We start from the raw sequence: 22,595 nt of genomic DNA on the forward strand, positions 1-22,595 counted from the left end.
TTTCAACGAGGGTTTGATTGTGCAAAAACATAGGAGTAAAATTTATTTGTTGTGCTTCTCCATTTTGATGCAGGTGAATTTCTTCTACATGAACTGAGAGATTTTTATAACCTGTAGGATAGTGAGAGACAGACTGAAAGACAAACTTTCAGTGAAGGAGCCTGTGCTAAGTAGAATCATGATGTCTTCCAAGAGTTCTCTTCTCTGGTGTCCACTCTCTAATTAAGCCTTGAGCTTGTGACTCTGATGAATATTAATCCTATGATTAGAGTATGTTCTGCAGCACAGGTTGACTTTAAGATGGAAATTACCGGGTGGGCATCACCTAACTACTTGAGCCCTTTAAGAGCAGTTTTCTCCAGTTGGTGGCAGAGAAGGTAGTCAGAGAGACTAGAAATAATACAAGGATATGATGTACCATCGCTAGCTTAAAGACGGAGACGAGTTTCCCAGAACCTCCATTTGATAACATAAGCCCATTTGAACCTTGTTTTCAGTTGTGCTACACTGAGCAAGGTACGCATATCTTATGCTGGATTCTGACCTGAAGAAATCTGATCTAATAAATGTGTGTTGTTTTAAGCTGCTAATCACATGGTCATTTGTTTTGCACTAATTGAAAATAAACAACCAAGCTTTTAGAAAAAGGAACAACTATAGCCTATAGAGCCTTGTCACCCACAAGAACCTAAATTCCTATGAGAAACACATGAACTATGGGATTAAAAAGGGGTAGTCTTGGCATCACTCTAAAAGGACAGGAATCAGGAAGGATATATGCTAAGACATATTACCACAAGCTTCTTCTGGAACTCCTGGTTTACATCCTTGAAGGAGTGCTCCATGAAGATTTCAATGGCTTCCCTCTCACAGGCTGCGTGTAGCTCCAGCAGCTCCTGGAGCGTGTCTGTGGGGAACCTCACTCGCTGGGCCATCTGCTCACTGTAATGGGTGGCTGCCTCCTGCACGGCCGCTGAGTTCTCATGCTGGGCCAGAGTTGTCACTGCATTTTCCAAACAAGGTACTGCTCCACTATTGATGGCATCCACATAGGTCACCACCAGAGTCCCCAGCCCTGGATGACACATGGTATTTAGGGAATGGACAGGAAGTTCTCATTCACTGTTTTAGAGATTTAGAGATTAGCATTCCAGAAATCACAACAATTTTACTGAAGTGAAGTTTTCCTTTTTCTCTTTCTTCTTTTCCTCCCAATCTTCTTTTTGGGCCTCAATGGTCTCCTTATTCTTGCTCTTCTATGAATCAACCTCCTTATAATAACATCCCCATGTCTCCTATTCACTGTCTCTTTTATGTTTCATGAATTCATCCATTACAATATTAAATTAATAACCTCAACCAATATGTGAAAGATTTCCTAGAACACATTTCCCATTGAAATAAAATATAAACGTTTGTTTTACACATAATTAAAGTACTTAATTTGTTGGCACTGTCCCAAATGAAAATACAGCGGTTCTTGTAAAAAAAAAAAAGTCAAGAATCTTGGGTCCATGACATAAATATTAAACCAAGCCTCGGCCCATCTCAGCACAGGGCACTTTGTGTACACCCAGGTCACGTATCCATGAATCCAGCCTTGTACATAGGAATATATATAAATTTGTTTCTCAAATTCTAACTGAGCTGTCAGACACTATTTATTTTCTATCTGGTGTAAATTCACAAAATATCTTGTGTGTCCTCACCAAGAAAACTTATCCCACTGAACGTCTCATCCATATGAAGATTTGTATCCTTAACAGCAGCTCACGCTTATGTCGTAAGAGTATTAGTTTTATGACATACAGTAAGCTTCAATAATCCCTCATATAGGGAAACTTTAATGAAAAAACATGCGTGTCTATGTGTGGTATGAACATCTGTTTTTCCACATCACATAAAGAAGAGAACAAAATTACTGACAAACCCAGATAGCAGTCACAGCTTCATCACACACACTGAACCACAGAGAGACATGCTGTAACAAAGGAGACTTACTATTTCCATTGACAATGATTCCCTGTCTTAGGGTCTTAGCTTCGGCATTTTTGAAGACATATGAACAGAAATTTTTGGATTGCTCCTGGAAAGTCGTTTCCAGTTGGTTCTCTGATGCTTCATGAAGAAGGCGTAATAGTTTTTTGTCATTTATAGGCCGGTCAAAGACAAAGCACTTTCGTTTGGGGAAGAATTTCCTGATACACAGTCTGGTCCTGTTGTTGTTTTGGATTTGGGAACTCTCGCCTGCAGAAGTGAAAAAGAGCAATCACTGATTTGACTGTCTTCAAGCAAGTTGGTTGAAGACCTTCACTTCCAGAGATGTTTGTGTAACTGTAACTCTGGTGTCTGTAAATCTTTTATTTAATTATGCAAATCTTATCTACTCAAGACTTGGAAATTCCCCCCGCCCCCTTTTTTTTCCTTTGGATAGAGCCAAGAATGAAGAAAGTACTTCTGGGGAAGAAGGAAGGCACGCATTCCAAGTGATGAAACGTCTGATTGTTCCTTAGTCTTTGTACGGTAAGCACTGGATGACAATTTATTAGTTACTTGTTGAAAGATAGATTAACCAAAACAATTTTCAGGAATATCTTTTCAACAATACAGTCCCTCTGTCAGAAGTGAAATGTGGGCTCTAAAGTAAAGTAAGGGTACGAATAAAAATATGTATAATATTTCAGAGAAAATCCCCATGTGTAAGACCAGTGATATTCAGGACAGTTAAAAAAAGCTTTATAGCACCAGAACCCGCTGTAAAAATAGAAAACTTATAAATATGTTCAGAGATTCCTTCAGCAGACACCACCAAATAGAAAGGTCACATAAATGTAAATTGCAGACCTCTCCAGTTTTCTGTAGCAGATTATATTGGAATTTACAATGACAAGCAATGGCATTCTGACATGTATCAGCTGCTCAATAAATATTTTTGAAAAAAATGAATAAATGACTAAATAAACAAAATGAATATTGCTTCTAGGTGCCACTTTTATGCTCTCTGCTGCATGCCAACCTAGAAATGAATTTATTACATTAACACAACAACATATTATATAAGACTCAGTTTGAAGAGAGTGTTGTTAATGAGAAACAGAAAATGAAGGATTACATAGTGTCCCTGGGGAGATATGCCAATGATTTGTTTTTTTGGACTCATATAGTGTATAAATATCCTTTATGTGAAGGATGTAGCTCTATGCAGTTAATCAAATAGACTGCTTGAAATATATTTCAAAAAAAATTGTTCTTTTGATATCTTTGTGATTCTCTAAATAGAAGTTGAGGAACTCTGAAATTAATAAGTAACAGAAGTATTTGTGCCTGAGGAAGTTTTAGCATTAGCTGTAATCCTCAAATATTTTTTATGGTGTCAATTTTTCCAAAATCATTCGGCCTGATATTGGATTCTAAATTCCTTCAGTGAGGTTCAACTGTAGTCACTGGAGTTATTCCAGTAATAATGACTAAAACCATATCCACCTGTCACACACCAATCACCACTAGCAAGCCTCAATCCAATCTCAAATAAAGATTGATGTCAAGTGCTGAGTGACAGGGCTCAGTTAGTCAATCTCACCTACTGAAACTTCCACTACCCAGGCCGTGCTCTGATACCTGGAATCAGCTTCAAGGCATTCTCCAGGTACTCATCCTCAGTGATGATCCGTCCATCTAACTCCAGGTCCAGCATGAAATCCCGTACAGTCCAGACAAAGTCTGGAAAGAAACTGACAAACTCAGCTGAGTCATTTACATCCCCAGAGCTGGGAGAGGATTTTGTCCTGATTAGGTTGGTTAGTTCAGTCACGTAGCTGAGATCTTAGCTAAGGAATGAGAATAAAGAACAAAATTTCCAGATCTTACCCAGAAACAAGATTTATAAATATTCCTGTTAGCCCTGTGTCCCATTCTCTTCAACCATGAGAACTGAGTTATGGAAAAGAAGAAAGAGTCACAGTTACATTCCCATGACTCAATGACCCAGGGTGGTTTAGTTCCTGGAAGGATACTGCAGCTGCTCCAGGGCATGGTGGTTGATGGTCCCCATGCTGTTGTAGACAAACATGCTGCTCAGAAGCACGGCCAGCGCAAAGATCCACGAGTCATTGTTAGAATCACCCTAAAAAATAAATGCTTTACAGCAGGCATCTATAAGCATTATTTAGGCATCTACTCTTCTCACTCATTCAGTTGTTCGTTCACTATGTCAGCTGTACTATAACTGAATGGTAAGGCGAATAACATAAATTGTGAAGACAACATTAAATTCAAACCTCACTTTTAGTACCCTAAAAGTTGACCCCACGAAGGGCCTGAGTTTCTTTAGCTATTAACAGAAGTGAATGACACTGTAAATATGTGTCAAATATTTAATACAAAGCCTAGAACGTGGATGTATGTTATCATATGGGGGCAATGATTCTTTTGCAAATTTTCCTCATCATGGGCTTATTGGGGACAGAAATGCTATTCAGTTAAATTCATCAACTACTCATCGTGCAGCTATGAAACGCCAGACTGCATTTGCTTGTGTGGATATAAAGTTCTATATGGTAATGCTTGTTCCTGAGAGATGAATTTCCTGAGGGGCACATATACGTGGCAACGTGCAAACGCATCCGAGATTATAAACTCTGCCAGGAGTGGAACCACATATTATAACGTAACAGACATGGGAGGGATTCAAAAACCAGAAATGTACTCTGTGAATTCAGAGCAAGAAGTGATTATGTCTGAATGAGATACAAGCCCATAAAGTTGAAAATAGCTGGGTTTTAATAGACTGACAGAATGCGAAATTGTGGACATTAAGGGACCAGGCAGGTGGAAGGACCAACAGACCAAGCAGAATTGCCAGAGCGTGCTGTCATACAGAGGTATTATTATATGTACTATATGTACATATATCACTGGGGTATCCTCAGCACTTAACAAAACCCCTAGAATTTAGCTGCCCAATAAATATTTATTAGGTTGCATCGTTTCCCCAGTGTTAAAAATAAGATCTATCCCTAAAACCTTTGTATGACAAGTGTTCAAAATAAGATGTAACCTATATGTACTATATAGGTTATTTTCTTTGACTGAAGTAGTGGTAATGTGTGTGGTGGGAGTAGATGATAAGACTGAAAATAAGATTCAGTTCAAGTCACGTGACTTTGTAACATTATTTGATACTATTCAAATATACTCTAAGTTGTAAGGGCATCAAATACTTCTGATGCTATCAGTTTACTTTTGGTATGTTTTACTTCCTTGAACAACGCAGTTAGATAAAAAGAAGTTTTATACAAATTAAAATTTGTTAGGAATCAGTAGACCATTTTGGGTTTACATCAAGGTGACTATAGAGTACATTAAACCAAAAAATTTTTAAATTCAGATTATCTAAATTCATGTCCCTACTCTTTTTGCAGTACTGAAAGTCAAAGACCCATTGTTGCTACTTTCACTTTATACTCAGACTAATATAAATAAGGAGAAAACATTGCAGCAAACATTAAAATGGAGAAAATACTAAAATTACCCCCATTTACAATGATTTGGTGCACCTAGCTCATGTTGTATAGATGTCGGTCAGGAATTCATCTTCAAAGCACAGAAATGGACTAAACCTTAATGAATGTTCTTGGAGTAACTAAAGTTTCTGTGGAGATTAAGTAGATTATTTCACCGAAACCCTATTTTCATGGGTCTTACTTCCAATCCTATCAACCTCACACACCTTAAGTAGTAAAGTTTACTGATCCCATGGTTATAGCTTCCATAGGATGTTTTCCCTAACCTGAACAAGTGGATTATGTTCTCACTCTTTGTATCCATAATGATAACACTGCATATTTCTCATCTCCCCAACTATGCTCTGGGTCTTTACCTTATTCACTGGGATATCTGTAGCACTTAACAAAAAGCCTTAGAATTTAGCTGTCCAATAAACATTTATGAACTTCCATGTTCCATGCCAGTGTTAAATATAAGATTTATTCCTAATAAACAAAATATTGAGTTTACCAAGAAAGTAAATTCAAAGGAACAGAATTTAACCTCATTAGTAATAACTAGTTGGATTTATAGTTTACAGAAAACTGTCATAAACTGTCATAAATGTTGAACTGAGGCTGTAAATTAAAATGTAAGTGGAGCGTCAAGAGCAAAGAAGATTGTCTGCCTTACCTTTTCCACATCGCCCAGGCCCTCGGTGTCCAGAAGGACCAGGGTATGATTCTGTTTGGAGGGATGGGGTACAAACAACATCCAGATGCCCTTGGTTTCAGACCTCACTGTGCGGCCCAGAGGGAAACCTGCAAAGGAAGGGGAGAAAGCAATATGCCGTAACAGCAGATAGTGCAGACTGCAGGTGGGTTACATTGCTTAAACTTGTTGGAATGTGAGTGCCTGGCTGGGAGGAAGGTTGCTTCCATTTCAACAAAGACAGTCAATACAACCTTTCCACACATTATGGACTTTCTAAAGAAACACTTTGTGTCCCCTATTCGCCTCATACCATCCATGACCCAAGCTATGTCACATTACAGAGTTAATATAAACTCTATTAACCTCTGTGTTTTTATCCAACACTGAAGAGCTCCCTTGTCCTCCAGGTTCTGAAGGAGTTCAACCAGAGGGAGGCAATAGCAGGACAATGAAAATCAGGCATGTGTTCCTGTAGCTTCCCCTCTGGTGAGCCACACTGTCCCGGTACCTCTGTTCCTGCACTTAGGGTCACAGCGCCTGTCATGTAGCTCCCTCCAACATCTCCAGTCTTTGCCACATGATGGTATCCACTCTTTTCTATCTTCTTCAGGCTATAGGAGTTAAAATGGGTACCTAGCCATGCTACTGCCACTCTCTAGGTGCTTGCCCATCTCTCACTGGTTCCCTTTGTCCTGCATATGCCCTTGTAAACAGTCCCTCCATTAAACACTCCTTAGTTACCTCTTGAATGGGTCACATGTGTCCTGCCAGGACCTGGATTGGCCCATCAGCTTTCTGTAGGATTCCCCCACCCCTATTTCATTTCTTTTCTCTTCTTCTTCAAGCAAATAATGAGCTCTTCATTCTTTGCCTCAAGTGGGGATTAATGGAAGAGAAAGCAGAAAAGACCTGTGAGACTTACTTGCCCCTCTTTCCAGAAGCTTAAATTAAACACACAGGGGGAGAGAATGTGAGGTAGATGCCTTAGAACATGAGGGTGACATATCTCGTCCAACAGTCCACGATTTTGATTATCTGCCATATGCCAATACTTGTTAACGGAGAATAGAAATGGACACAATGAAATACATAGGGGAGGTTGATTTAGCATGGCTCAGGCCATTCAATTTCCATATAGAGTGTGATCTCCACCGAGAGGGTATAAAGCCTGAGATGGTCTGTATTCTTCTAATTGTGATAGCATTTGATGGCATGCTGATTAATACAGAGGAATCTGAACTTCCAATTCCCCAGAGAGATAAGATAGGTATAATTGGAGGCCATTATACTAGGTTATGAGAGGTAACAAACACACAAAGCAGGTCATCAATAAGGACGAAGACTAGTGACCTGGTGATGCTCTTAGATCTTAACAAAGTGCAAATCTCTTTTTGTTCTTTCTGTGATATGAGTGGGGTGGTAGAATCAAAATTCAAGTGTTTGAAAGCATTTTGATGTTAGGGACTTTCTCAGCAATGCAAATACCTCATTATTACCAGTTGTTCTCTGAATAGATTGAAAATGACGTTGTTGAAACTCCTTGACTGATTTCTCTCTCTTAGGGTTCTCAAATCATTAATCTCTCACACTGGTGCTGCAGTTATCAACTGGGCAATAAGAATTAAAAGTTTTCTTCAGTGGGAAGAGTTAGGCTAATTCTTAAGATGACCCTGAAGGAGGTGAGGTCAGCCTGTGTTATCACTGCTTCCAAGCAAACGGCCCCTGCCCCAGGATGACACTCACCATAGTTCTGTCCTGCCAGGCGGTTCATTAGGTAGGATTTTCCTGTTCGACACAGCCCTGCGATGGCCACCACTACAACAGGCTGAGTGATCTTGCTAAGAATCTCCAGTGCTTTTCTATTTACTGTCAGCTGATTTTTCCGGTTTTCCACCAGACAGATGGGGGCCTTCGTCATAGATCCACAGGCCATGTTATCTGTAATCCAGAGGAACACCTCAGTGATATACAGGTCTCGAAGTCATATCTAACGGTCACACAAGTCGCGTGCAAGTCAGTTTTCTGTGTGTAGAACTTATGAATAGGTTTCCTATGTTTTATGTGTTTCTCAAAGATAAGTATTTAGCCAGGTGTGTCAAGGACTCATACAGATACCTCATGTACATGATCGTGTTCATCCTTAAATGAACCTAAAACAACCCTGCCATGTGATGCATAAAATGAATAGGATAAGGAAAACGAAGAACTGATGATGGAGTCTAGAGAACACCCACATATTTGGGGGAAATACAGGCAGAGTGGGACATGTGGGAGATGAGGAATGACCAGAGAAGATATCTGGAGTTCCAGCATGATTTGGTCTCTCATTAATTGCACAAATATTTACTGCATGCCTACCATGTTATAATGTCGAGCGGGGTAAACAAAGAAGTACACACACAAGTTTTAAAGGTTTTAGTATATATGTATTCACTATTGATCAAAATCACTTGGCTAAATATACAAAGAAAGTTAATAGGGAGCATCCAAATGCAGTAATAAATTCTATAGGATAGCAACTATTACAGTAGATGCCAAAAGCTCATCAAACTGTGGGAAAGCAACACTGGAGAGGTCGGGAACTGATCAGATAATCACCTGTCCCATGGCTGGAGATGAGGGCGTCCCCTGATACTGCCAGCTGCAGCTGCCAGCTGCATACAAGTTCCCAATAAAGGCCTTTAAGACTAAACTATACATACTAATAACAATGTTATGCCAAAGAAGCTCACCAAACCATGGGGAAACAACACTGGAGAGGTTGGGAAACAGCCAGACCTCACCAGGTCCGCGGCTGGAAGTCAGGGCATCTCTTGATACTGCAAGCTGTGTAAAAGTTCCCAGTGCTAATGTCAGCATGATGACGAATGACGAATACACTGCCAACTGAGGTCTGTCTTATATATCTCTTCAGATGTACTTTTGACCCAAGTTTTTGTTCCTGCCTCGCCCCCAGAGAATTGTCATTTCTGGGAGGTTTCAGCAGTTACTGTGATAAAAACATTGCTTATACAGTTGAAGGGCCAATGCATTCAAACAAACAATACCTACTGCTCTTGCCTGGGACCATTGGCCCAAAGTCTTCCAAAGCCTGGCATCATGCCTGTCACGTCTCTCTGATATAGCTTAGATATTTCTTCACCTCATCTGCTGATGTGGGTAAAGCAGACAGAAAGCATCATCCAATATCTCTCCTGCCAGGAATGAGATGAGGGAGCATTTTCTTAACCCTAAGCTAACCATCCCCTCACATGAGGAAAAAACAACAGCATCTCATGTGAAGGAACAAAAAGCTAACAGACAAACCTAACCATCACGTCATGAGGGAGAAACATAACCATCACCTCATGAAGGAACTACCATTACCTCATGAGGGAGAAACAGACAACATGAAACAATGAAGCTATATCAGCCCTGTAGGCTATATCAGCCAATGAAGGCGAATTTTCCTAACATATTCCCCACACATGTGCTGGGCGCTGTGCTAGGTCCTTAGTATCAAGTCGTGAACAAAACGAATAGAAATTCCTGCCTTGTGGGCCTCTATTCTAGTGGGAACAGACAGGTAATAAAGAAAACAAGCCAACTATATATATATAATACACGTATTACATATGTAGCTTAATATATAATTATAAGTATAATAAAGCTATATATATAATATGATGATAGTAAGTACTCGGAAGAAAAAAAGCAGGGACTGGGATAGGGAGCACGAGGGCTGAATTTACATAGAGGGCAGTCAGGGAAGGCCTCTCTGAGACAGAGAAATAAATGTGATCTGTGACCTTGAAGAGGAAGGTTTAAAGAACTGTGGGAGCAGGAGTGGACTGGAGGAGGAGAGACTTTGAGAGGAAGAAGAAGAGATAAAGAATGCCATTTGCTCTCAAAGCACAACAGGACAGATCTTTATAACCTACATAAAGTTATGGCTGCAGGAATTCATTTATTTCATTGGAATAAAAGAAAATCCCTTATTTATAGGCTGACAGGGAAGAGGGGAATTAGTCAGTGTTTTAGGATCTGCCCAGATCGGCTTGAGTCCCACAGCACAGCGGGGCTCTACTTAAATGTTTCCATCACACTGATTGGGTGTTTCATAAAATTGAGACACAGAGAACCATTGAAGAGCTTTGACTGTCCCTTTATGTTCTCGAAGATAACGGACAACGCTAAGCAACATTCATGTGTTTCCATACTAACCCAGCTGTGTGACTAGTGGAAAGATGATTAAATTCTCTGTACCTCAGTTTTGTCTTCTGTAAAATGACAATAGTACAGTACCAATCTAGTGGTCATTAGAAGGATTAAATATCTCATAATATTTATAATGCTCTTAAAATTACGCTGGTACATACCGAGTCCTATGTAAGTATTGATTAAAACTTGAGTGTCTAAGAAGGTAGGAAGGGTAATTTCTAAATGAAGGTGGACTGGCTTTGCAGTGAAGTAGTGTGACACTTCCCTCCCCTGTCCCAAACAAGTGTGAGGACATATCCCACGAGGAGAATGTGCAGGCAGGACAGCGCCAGCAGTGACAGCTGAGAGGCAGGACACAGACAGAGGACGAGTCTCCTTGGAGGAACCCAGAGCAGTCCTGGGATGGCAGAGCACAGATTTTGGAGTGAGGCTGCCAGGGTTCAAACCCCAGGGTTCAGCTCACTTACTGTCAGTGAGATCTTGAAAAAGGAACTTACCTCTGTGAGTCTCTATTTTCTTTTTAAAAGAAGTGTTATAGTAAAACAAGAACTCCTGCCTGATCCATTATTGTACAAGCCGGTAACACATAGGCTCTTGATAATTAAAATTTTTTCCCCAGCATTAATGTACTGTTTCAACAACGAGCAAGTTAGGTAATGTGCTGAAAGTCATCAATACATTCAGTGAGCTGCCAATTTTCAAGAAACAATAAGGCATGCAAAATCTTTTTCTCAGTAAATAACATGCATTTGTTGAACAGACTTCCTCGGTACCATTTCTCTTCTTTTTTACAGGTGCCTGGGAGCGGAGTTGGGGAGTAAAACATGAACCTTTGACTCCTGTGTTCTCAGCAGGAGAAGTGCAGAGATTATTTCTTAGATTTAATGTTTAATAAGCTTTGGGTAAGAATAGGTGAGTTTGTTTTATTTTTTTAATGCGGGTATACTTAGATACCCAAACCCAGAAGCTGTTAATTCCAAATAAACAAGTAGAATGAAATAGTTGTATTAGATGGATTTGGATGTTCAACTGTTTCCAAAGTTTGCTCTTTAGGAGAGGCATCTGAAGATACTTCTCAGCAAGTATCACAGGTTATTCTGACGCAGTTCTCGTATGGGCCACACATTAAAACAGTGTTTAGTAAACACGATTGGACCTTACATTTATTTTAACAGTTGATTAGTGAGAGTAAGATGGAATTATTCTATAGAGCAGCTTTGTAGTATCTTTGAATGTTAAATGTTAATACAAGAATAATCCGGTCAATCTTTTAGGATATAAATTGTCTGGAAATAAGGGTCACCTTTTCTTTCTGTTTTTTCAAGCTGGGGGAGATGAGCAGTGGGGAGGGGAAGCATGGCCAGGAAATGTCTGAGGCTAGAATGAGGGAAATGGAGGAGGAAGGGAGCCCACCCTGCGAGGACTCAGGATATGTACCCAGAAAGGACTTCAGCGGGAGTTTCCAGAAAAATGGCGGCGTGAGGTGAGCCTCTGTAAAGCTCCCCTGGAATTTCCAACGAATCGAACAACAAACACTCCACAAAGGACTCCCTGCACAGCAGACAGGCAAGACGAAGAGGCCCACTACCGAAATCACCTACAGGTGGGAGATTCGTGTGAGGGGGGGAGGAGGAAAGGGAGAAGTGCGGAGACGGAGCCACGTGGGCGCAGGATGCAGACCTAGCTCAGTGCTCCGAGCTTGCTGCTTCCCGGAACTACCGCACCTGTAGGAGAGGGAAGAACTCGGACTGCTAGGGCTCTGCTTATGGCCCACAGGGCTGAGGGGGCAGCATAAAACACGGCTGAACCCAATGCTCATGGCAGAGACCTCGGAGAAAAGACTGAGGGAAGAAGGCTGAAAACAGTGGTTTAAGCCCTCACTGCTGAGCAGAGAATGGAAGCCTTAGGCACTGAGACTAGCCGCCCTCTCCCTCCCCTCCCAGAGCTCACCCCGCCCCCTCCTGCCTGGTGCTAGAAACGGAACAGTAGCAGTGTCAGAGCAAAAGAACAGAATATTTGCTGTTTTGAGAACTGTGAACCACAGACAAAAACTCACAGCCCAACTAGTTCCGGCAAAGGGGAGGGAGCTGTGGAAGCAGGACCGCCTGTGGTGTTGGTCGCCGACATTGCTCTGGGCCACCTCTCACAACTCACCCCGCCCCTGGCCCCACCTACCTGGGCGGATGCCTGCAGGAGTAAACAGAACTGCTGAAACATACGGGCTCTGAATCAGGAGCTGGAAGAACTTTGGAACATCAAAAGCTCTCCGCATACCCACTGGGACACTGCACCCTGTGACCTAGACGAACTATTAACAAAGGAGAAGCCCGTCTCCCAGGGAGTTCCCCCATTGTGTGAGAAGCTGGAATAGTGCAGAGAAAACATAGCACTACTGTGTGGGAGAAGAAAAATAAGCTGCAGTTGGAGACAAAATAAAACATTCTACCAACAAGTAATAAAAAACAAAAAGACCGCGTCCTAACAACCTGTTGCAGAAGCCACTCCTGTAGATGTCTAGGAAGAGAAATAGTAAACCAGTAACCTCCCTGAATAACCAAGGCAACAAGATAGCTCAGAAAGAAAGTGAAAAATCTCCAGAAAAGGCACTTAAAGATACAGAAATGTGTGACTTAAATGACAGAGAATTCAAGATTGCAGTTCTGAAAAAACTCAACGAAATACAAGAAAACACAGATAGGCAGTTAAATGAACTCAGAAACACAATCAAAGAACAGCATGAGCATTTTACGAAAGAGATTGAAATTTTAAAAAAGAACCAAATAGAATTTCTGGAGATTAAGAACTCAATAGAAGAAATTAAGAATGAAATAACCAGCTTAGGTAGTAGAGTTGACCAGATGGAGGAAAGAATCAGTGACATCGAAGATAGAAACATGGAAATTACACAGATGGAAGAAGAAAGAGACTTGAGACTTAAAAGAAATGAAAGAACTCTACAAGAACTTTCTGACTCCATCAGAAAGAGCAATATAAGAATAATGGGCATACCAGAAGGAGAAGAAAGAGAGAAGGGAACAGAGAATATATTCAAACAAATTGTCGATGAGAACTTCCCAAACTTGTGGACAGAACTGGACCCAAGTAGCAAATAGAACACCTAGTTGCCTCAATCCCAACAGGCCTTCTCCAAGGCACATTGTATTGAAGCTGTCTAAAATCAACGACAAAGAAAGAATCCTCAGGGCAGCCAAGGAAAAGAAGACGGTAATTTACAAAGGAAAGCCCATTAGATTATCATCAGATTTTTCAGCAGAAACTCTACAAGCCAGGAGGGAGTGGAACCAAATATTCAAGCTATTAAAAGAGAGAAATCATGAGCCAAGAAAAATATATCCAGCAAAGATATCCTTTAGATATGAAGGAGGAATAAAGACCTTTCCAGACATACAGAAGCTGAGTGAATTTTCTAATACATGACCTGCACTATAAGAAATATTAAAGGAGGCTATTGACCACCATCAACAGGGACAATTTGTGGCAACCAAAACTCAAAAAGGGAGAGAGTAAAGGCCTGAACCGCAATACGGGAATGGAGAAAGTAAGCGTGCTGAAGAAAATGGAATACTCTAAATATCAAACTTTCTTTTACATAAACTTAAGGGTAATCACTCAAAAAAAATCCAGAACTGAAATATATACTGTAATAAAAGAAGAAACAGAGGGAAACATCATAGAATACCACCACACGGAAATAATAGACAACAACAAAAAGGCAAAGAAACAATGGAGACACAGCCTTACCAGAAAACTAAAGATAGAATGAAAGGAAATCCTCACATATCAATAATCACCCTAAATGTAAATGGACTGAACTCACCAATAAAAAGGCACAGGGTAGCAGATTGGATCAAAAAACTAAACCCAACCATATGCTGTCTCCAAGAGACACATCTCAGCTACAAGGACAAGCATAGACTCAAAGTGAAAGGGTGGAAATTGACACTCCAAGCAAATGGTACCCAGAGAAAATCAGGTGTAGCCATAATGATATCAGATGAAACAGACTTCAAGGTGAAAAAGATAACAAGAGACAAAGATGGATATTTCATAATGGTGAAGGGGACTGTACAACAAGAAGACATAACAGTCATCAATATTTATGCCCCCAATCAGGGAGTACCGAAATATACCAAGCAACTACTAACAGAACTAAGGGAGAAATTGACCAAAACACAATTATACTAGGGGACTTAAAAACATCATTGACAGCTATGGATAGATCATCCAAACAGAAAGTAAATAACGAAATAGTAGCCCTAAATGACACATTAGATGAAATGGACATAATTGACATTTATAGAGCACTTCATCCTAAAACATCAGACTATACATTCTTTTCTAGTGTACATGGAACATTCTCAAGGATAGACCATATATTGGGACATAAAATCAGTCTCAGCAAATTTAAGAAGATTGAAATCATACCAAGCATATTCTCTGATCACAAGGCTTTGAAATTGGATATCAACTGCAAAAAGAAAGCAGGAAAAAACACAAATACATGGAGATTAAACAACATACTTTTAAAGAATGACTGGGTGAAAGAAGAAGTTAGAGGAGAAATCAAAAGATACATAGAAACAAATGACAATGAAAATACATCCTACCAAAATTTTTGGGATGCAGCAAAAGCAGTTTTAAGAGGGGGAAAAAAAACAAAAACAAAAACGGACTTTAGCCCCTTTCTGCAGATAAGGTAGTATGCTTTCCTCTTTCTCCCATGCAGGCCTCTCTGTGCAGTTCTGGGAGGTGCCCACGGAGAAGCAGCCCTTCTCAGCGCTGGTGCTGTCTCCTGCCTGGGAGCCACTTCTGATCCAAAGGGAGACACTGAGCTGGCTTGAGCAAACGGCCCCACGGGGCCACCCGCAATTGGGCGCAGGCCTTCTGCTGTCCTGCCGACGGTGTGGAGCCTGCACTTGGGCATTTGCTGTTGTGAGTTAATGGATATGGCGTGGAAGACCAAGTTTAGGGCTGAACTTACGTGGTGTGGGAGCTGCAGCCTGGGCACAAGTTCTCAGCTGTCTTTGGTTGTCCCTCAGCTCCTCTGTCTGGCTCCTCTGGGTACAGATTGTTCTCTCTGGAAGCTGAAAATTGAGCCAGATATTAGAGCAAAGCAGTTATGGCTGAGTATATGCAAAACAAAATCAAATGACTGGTAAGTTAACTTTCAGTTTTTATGCCCCACCCAGCCCCACCCCTAAGGAATGAACTGGGCTCCAGTTTTGGCTGAGTATGTGCAAAACAAAATCAAATGAAACGCCCTACCCTGTGAAGTAGAGACCCCACATGACACCCTGCATGACACAGGGTCTCTAGTCCTGCTCCCCACAGAAGAACACGGGATATGGAGAGGCCAAAAAGGAAGACTCACAGAGCCATAGATAGGGGAGTCACACCACTGTATTCGCACTGGTGGCTGGGTTGGAGACACAGGAAGCAGGAGCCACACGATCCGCAACCTACCGTCTGCTTCTCTGCCAACCAAGCTCACTTGCTAACTGCAATGCACCCTTGCTAGCTTAGCCATGGCAGTTATATCAGTCGCTAATGGCTAACTGGTAACAGCTGATAGTCAACTAGTCACAGCGGATGGCCATCTATTACCCGAGCCAGTACCTTTCCACAGGAGGTCAAGAGCAGGGAAACAGCTCTCTGGGACTCTGTCCCCACACTCCACCCCTAAACGGTCTCGCCTCACAATCTACTTGACAAACACCTTCCACGAGGGGCTCTGTGCCGTGTTAGCCTATAATCACCTACACGTGGAAAGAAATAGTAGTCTTGGGAACCAACAATGGCAAATTCCTTCCATCTGGGAGGATACATGGTAGCTTTTGGTCCTGGGAAAGGAGGGTCGCTGCCACTGGCACCTTTCCCAGTTTGTGGTACCAGACCTTTACGGCAGTTCTTGGGGTCCTTTGCGTAGTTTCAACACGTAACAGAAAAGGGGACCCCATAATAGGCCATAGCGAGAGCACATAGGTTCTGTGCAAAATCATCCCAGCATCAGGACCTTCATATACCACAGTCACTTGTGGTGGCCCCTCGGCCACCACCCCTGACGTCTCTTGCAAATCATGGGTCAAACCAGCCCCCTATGGGGCTATCAGGCCCAAACACCGACAGCAGGGGCTTTTGCCTGCTAGGGCCCAGTCCATTGCCGCCGTTCCTCTGCTTTCAAGCATGTGGGTGCCGGCAGCAAAATGTTTCCATTTCTTCCATAGCCTGGCTTTAACAGAGTCGCACTTGTAGTAACCTGTAACCGAATGGGAACAGCCGTTCGATGTAGCAGAGCTGCTACTGGTGCGGGCCCTCCTTTCAGTGGTCTCTCACTCAGGATCCTCAAGACGTCCCATAGACGTGAGGCCCAGTCGCGCATCGTGGGAGGGTGTTTTGACACCCGGAGTCCTTGCTTCAAAAGGTCATTGTAGCGTTCAATCATGCCAGCTGCTTGTGGATTGTATGGGGTATGAAACAACCATTGTATGTCCATCCTGGCAGCCCAGCACTGCACTTCCTACCCAGTAAAATGAGTACCCCTGTCACTTTCAGTGCCTTGGGGGCACCCGTCGAGGACGCACAGCCATGTAAGAGCGACCTCTGCATGCCACTGATCCGCAGCTGGACACGGCCAAGCAAACATCAACCCTGTGGCAGTGTCCACTGCTGTGAACGCATACATCGCATTGTGGGCCTTAGGCAGGGGGTCCGATGTAATCCACTAGCCAGCGAGTGAGAAGCACCCTCCCTCACGTAATCTGCTGTGTCTCCCAGGGGAGCCTGCGCCATTGGGGGCTGTCCTGGGCACAGACGGCACAGTCATAGCAGGCATCTGCTATCTCCTGCCATTTCAAAGGCAGACCCCAGCGTCTGCTCACCAGCCACATGGTTCGGCTTCCAGCGTGCTGCCATTTCCTATGCAGGCAATGGGCCACCTCAGTGGCAGGGGCCCATTCTAACCATCGGACCTGTGTTAGGGCATCTGCTTCCTCATTACCTGGGGACACTAAGGGGGAGTAACCTGTGACATGCATTAGGGTCACCTCCTTTCTCTGCCCTTGGTCCCAGAGCTCTTGCCACATGGCTTGACCCCACAGGTGTCCTACCAACAAGTTTTGGTGCTTCCACGTAGGGAGCCACAATGTTAGGCCCCAGAACACCACCCAGCTGTCAATACAAACAACTAGGGGCCCGGGCTTGTGGCTGATTATCATCCACACAGCCTGTAGCTCAGGCCACTGGCTACTCTGACCCATCCCAGTATCAAACCAAATGATATCTGTTTTGGGCTGTACACCGATAGCCGTCCAAACGGCTGCAGCCCCTCGGCTAGAACCATCGATAAACCAGGCATCCTCAGCTACTGGGGGCTGTCCTTCTCTGTAGGGCAAGGGCTCCAAGTCCTCCCCACTAGGCAGAGCGCTTGGCTCAGCCTGGGCTCTAAGCTCCACAGACCCCAGGACCTGTTGTAGCTCTGCGCTCAAAGGGCTTGAACTAAGGGTGCTACATTCCTCCAAGTAGGCACCCCACTTGGCGAGGGTGGTGGTCTGTGCCACCTGTTTTGGGTCCCTGGGTCCACGTACGGATCCACCCCTGGGCGGGATAGGTTGTTTGAACCAACACCCATGCCGTTCCTGTGATGGCTTCTGTGGCCACTAGGGCTGCACACACAGCAGCCAGCTGTTTCTCTATTAGAGAGTAGCTGTCTTTCGCTCCTTTCCACAATTTGGATCAAAATCCCACTAGCGACCGGAGACGCTCCTGCCGTGGCCAGAGACCCCAACCGTACCCCTCTTGGGTTATGTGAACATCAAGTTCAAATGGGCGACCAGGGTCTAGTACTTGCAGAGCCTGTGCCTGTTGCACTGCCCATTTTGTGGTAGCAAAGCCTTGCTCTATAGCCTCTGTCCAATCCCATGAGGCCCCCGTTTTTATCATGTTATACAAGGGCCTTGCCATTTGTGCCAAATGGAATACAAACACCTGCCAAGACCCCAGCAGACCGAAATATACGTGTGCAGTTGGGAGACCTTGGTCGGCTGGGGAAAGGCTTGTATTTTGTCAATAATTGCCTCAGGTATGACCTTTGTCTTACCCAACCACACAACACACAAACACATGACAGATAAGCCAGGACCTTGGACCTTTAGATTGTTTTGTTACACTGTTGAAATGTTTACTTGTGCAGTTCGTTGAGGAGAAACAAGAACAATACATAAAGCAGTTAATTAAGAAGAACAAAAATGACTTTACACACAAACATCCTTTTTCTTCATAGAATTAGTAGAAGTTTGTTGACTATAAACACTATAATTAGGGTGAGTTTTTGTCTATGACTATCATTTAAAAAGAAGTAATGTGTGGTGAATTTATATTTGTCTATACTGTATTGTTGAATATATTTCTGTTAGGAAACTTCCATATTTAACCAAGTTTTGATAAGAACTGAATTTTTTATTTAAAAGGTTACAAAACGAATAACTGGACATTTTTGCACAGACTAGCTTTGGTTCATTATATTTCAAACCTTGTTTTGCATCTACTGCTCGCATACCACTGGTTCTGAGAACCTTAGGATGTGGCCCCACATGTGACCTCTGGCCTTACACTTTCACATAGGGATGCACAATCAGCAGGAGAAAAATTCCTGCAAGTTATTATAACACTAGGACAGCTAGAAAAGAATTAACTACTTAGGGAAGGAATTGTAAACCAAAAAATGTATACCCTCATAAACCCATACTAAATGTATGTTAACGTCAATTGTTCTTAACAAAAATGCAAAAAAAAAGTTGCATAACCAATCCAATGCTCAGAAGGTAAAATGGGACAGAGAGGAGCTGAAGTGAAAAGAGGTGGTAATATATATGATTGTAGGTTACACAATCTTTACAAAAAACAACAGATTTATTGGGATGTAAACCACATAGCCTACAATTCACAAACTCAGAAGGTACAATTCAATCGTTTTAGTAGAAATGTAGAGTTGTGCAACCATCGCTACAATTAATGATATAAATTTAAATCACGCTAAGCCCACAAAGAGAGAGAGAAAGCAAGGAATGGAGAACGTTTTTGAAGAAATAATGACTGAAAACTTTCCTAAGCTGGTGAAGGAAATAGACATACAAGCTCAGGAAGCACAGAGAGTCCCAAACAAGATGAACTTAAAGAAACCCACGCCAAGACGAAGTATAATTAAAATGGCAAAGGTTAAAGATAAAGAGAATCCTAAAAACAGCAAGACTAAGGCAGCTAGTTAATTACAAGGGAGCTCCCATAAAATTGTCAGCTGATTTCTCAACGGAAACTTTGTAGGCAGAAGAGATTGGCTTGAAATATTCAAATGATGAAAAGTGAGGACCTACAACCAAGATTACTTTACTCACAAGGCTATCACTTAAAATTGAAGGAGAGAGAAAAAAATTTCCCAGACAAGGAAAAGCTAAAGGAAATCATCCCCACCAAAACAGTATTACAAGAACTGTTAAAGGAACTTCTTTAAGGAGAAGAAGGAGGGAAATTAAAAATAAATAAATATGTACAGTATTAATAAAATGAGAACAATGTATCGATCAATAATCACTTTACATGTCAATGAATTAAACGCTCCAATCAAAAGTCATAGGGAAGCTGAAGGGGTAAGAAAACAAGACCCATACATATGCTGTCTACAAGAGACCCACCTCAGATCAAATGACACACACAGACTGAAAGTAAGGGGATGGATAAAAATTTCATACAAATGGAATGAGAAAAAAGTCTGGGGTAGCAATATTTATATGCAGGAAAAGAGACTTTAAAATGAGGACTGTAGTAAAAGACAAAGAAGGACATTACATAATAATAATAAAGGAATCAATCCAACAAGAGGACATCACCCTAGTAAACGTTTATGCACCTAACATAGGAGCACCTGAATACATAAAGCAAATCACGACTAACATTAAGGCAGACATCGACAGTAACAGAATCATAGTCGGGGACTTTAACAACCCACTGACACCAATGGACAGATCTTCCAGACAGAATATCAATACAGAAATGTGGTCTTAAATGACACATAGACCAGCTGGATTTAATTGATATTTTTAGAGCATTTCACTCCAAAGAGGCACAATATACATTCTTCTCAAGTGTACATGGAACATTTTCCAAGATAGACCACATGTTAAGCCACAAATAAGTCTCAATAAATTTAAGAAGATTGAAATCATATCAAGCATCTTCTCTGACCACAGTGGTATGAAAATAAAAATCAATTACAAGAAGAATACTTAAAAACACACAGACTAAATAACAAAATAACATGGTACTAAACAATGAATGGGTCAAGAATGAGATCAAAGAAGAAATCAAAAGATTTTTTGAAACAATTGCAAATGAAAACACAATGATCAATATCTATGGGACAGAGCAACAGCAGTCCTAAAAGGGACATTCATAGCACTGCAGGCCTACCTAAAGAAACAAATCAACAGTTTATCTTTGCATGTAAAGGAACTGGAAAAAGAACAGCAAACAAAGCCCAAAGTGAGTATAGCGAAATAAATAATAAAGATCAGAGTGGAAATGAATGAAATAGAGACTGAAAAAACAATACAAAAGATCACTGAAACCAAGAGCAGTTTTTTTTTGAAAACATCAACAAAATTGACAAACCTTTAACCAGACTCATCAAGAAAAAAAGAGAGAGGACCCCAAATAAATAAAATCAGAAATGAATGGGGAGAAATGACAACTAACACCACAGATGTACAAAAAAAATTAAGAAAATGCTGCAAACAACTATACGCCAACAAATTGGACAATCTGGTGGAAAACGGATAAATTCCTAGAAGTATACACTCTTCCAAGTCTCATTGAAGAAGAAAAATAAAATCCGAACAGGCTGATTACTACCAATGAAATTGAATCAGTAATCAACAAGCTCCCAACAAACACAAGTCCTGAACAAGGTGGCTTTCCAAGGGAATTTTACCAAATATTCAAAAAAGAATTAACACCTTGTAGGACAGAGCCTCAAAGAGCAGTTTCCAGGCTCTGGGCCTCACATAGAAATGTGCTGGCTCAGGTAGTAAATGGCCATCAACTGTGATTGAATGGCCATCAGCTGTGGCTAGTTGGCCATCAGCTGTAACCAGTGAGCCATTGGCCATTAATATAACTGCTGTGGCTACGCTAGCAGAAAAATGGGGGCTAGGAAGAAGATGGTGGCTGAGCCTGCAAGTGGTGCAGTGAGGGTTGTGAACAGTGTGGCGCCTGCTTCCTGTTTCTCCAACCCAGCCGCCGGCGAGAATGTAGTGAGATGACTCCCCTACCTATGTCTCCGTGTGTCGTGCAGGAGACCCTGCTCGCTGAGCCATTTGTCGTGCGCCGCGGCCTGTGGGGTCTCTGGTCCTGCTCCCCACATAAGAACGCAGGACATGGTAAGGCTAAAAAGGAAAACCGACGGAGCCATAGCCATGGGAGTCATATCACTATATTCTCACTGGCGGCTGGGCCGGAGACACAGGAAGCAGGATCCACACAATCTGCATCCCGCTGTCCTAATAGCAATCCGTGCTTGCCAGCCACCATTTTATTGCTAGCCCCCATGTGTTCAAGTTCCATCCATGTTGTTGCAAATGGCAATATTTTCTTTTTTATGGCTCAATAATATTCCATTACACACACACACACACACACACACACACACACACACACACACACACGCACGCACATCACATTTTCTTTACCTATTCAGTTGTCGATGGACCATAGATATGGTTGTTTCCAATCTTGGCTTTGTAAATAATGCTGCTGCAATGAACATAGGGGTACGTGTATGTTTTTAACTTAGTGTCTTTGTTTCCTTCAGATATAGTATATCCAGAAGTGGAATTTCAGAATCACATGGTAGTTCTATTTTTAATTTTTGAGGAAACTCCACGCTGTTTTTCATAGTGGCTGCATCAATTACAAGTCTTACCAACAATGCAGTAGGCTTCCCTTTTCTCTGAATCCTCGCCAGCATTTGTTATCTCTTGTCTTATCAATAATGTCCAAGGAATATTTTAATTCTGATGAAGTCTAATTTAATAATTTCTTATGTATAGTGCATGATATTTTATATCCTGTTTAAGAAATCTTTACCTACCACAAGATTATAAAGATTTTCTTCTATGTTTTCTTTC

The 22,595-nt window shown here is 41.8% G+C and overlaps 1 protein-coding gene across 5 annotated transcripts in view; it reads right to left on the minus strand.

The window, feature by feature from the left end:
- Window positions 1–15,983, minus strand: part of LOC109439376 (guanylate-binding protein 7-like) — a 35,778-nt gene extending 19,795 nt beyond the window's left edge. Inside the window, exons 1-8 of one of the 5 annotated variants that reach the window (XM_088791269.1) lie at window positions 15,791–15,983; window positions 15,401–15,503; window positions 7,942–8,136; window positions 6,178–6,305; window positions 4,014–4,123; window positions 3,619–3,815; window positions 2,002–2,247; window positions 795–1,075 (exon numbers count right to left, since the gene is read on the minus strand). In XM_088791269.1, the coding sequence (XP_088647395.1) occupies window positions 795–1,075; window positions 2,002–2,247; window positions 3,619–3,815; window positions 4,014–4,123; window positions 6,178–6,305; window positions 7,942–8,131 (1,152 nt within the window). In that variant the 5' untranslated portion in view covers window positions 8,132–8,136; window positions 15,401–15,503; window positions 15,791–15,983. Of the gene's footprint in view, window positions 1–794; window positions 1,076–2,001; window positions 2,248–3,618; window positions 3,816–4,013; window positions 4,124–6,177; window positions 6,306–7,941; window positions 8,137–12,454; window positions 12,475–15,026; window positions 15,291–15,400; window positions 15,504–15,684; window positions 15,704–15,790 lie in introns of those variants that run through there. The other 4 variants (XM_088791270.1, XM_088791272.1, XM_088791271.1 and 1 more) reach the window with 4 other exon arrangements.
- Between the last annotated feature and the right edge of the window lie 6,612 nt (window positions 15,984–22,595).

This window comes from Rhinolophus sinicus, chromosome 14, assembly GCF_057876585.1.
Source record: "Rhinolophus sinicus isolate RSI-liver-muscle chromosome 14, RSI-T2T, whole genome shotgun sequence".
NCBI lineage: Eukaryota > Metazoa > Chordata > Mammalia > Chiroptera > Rhinolophidae > Rhinolophus > Rhinolophus sinicus.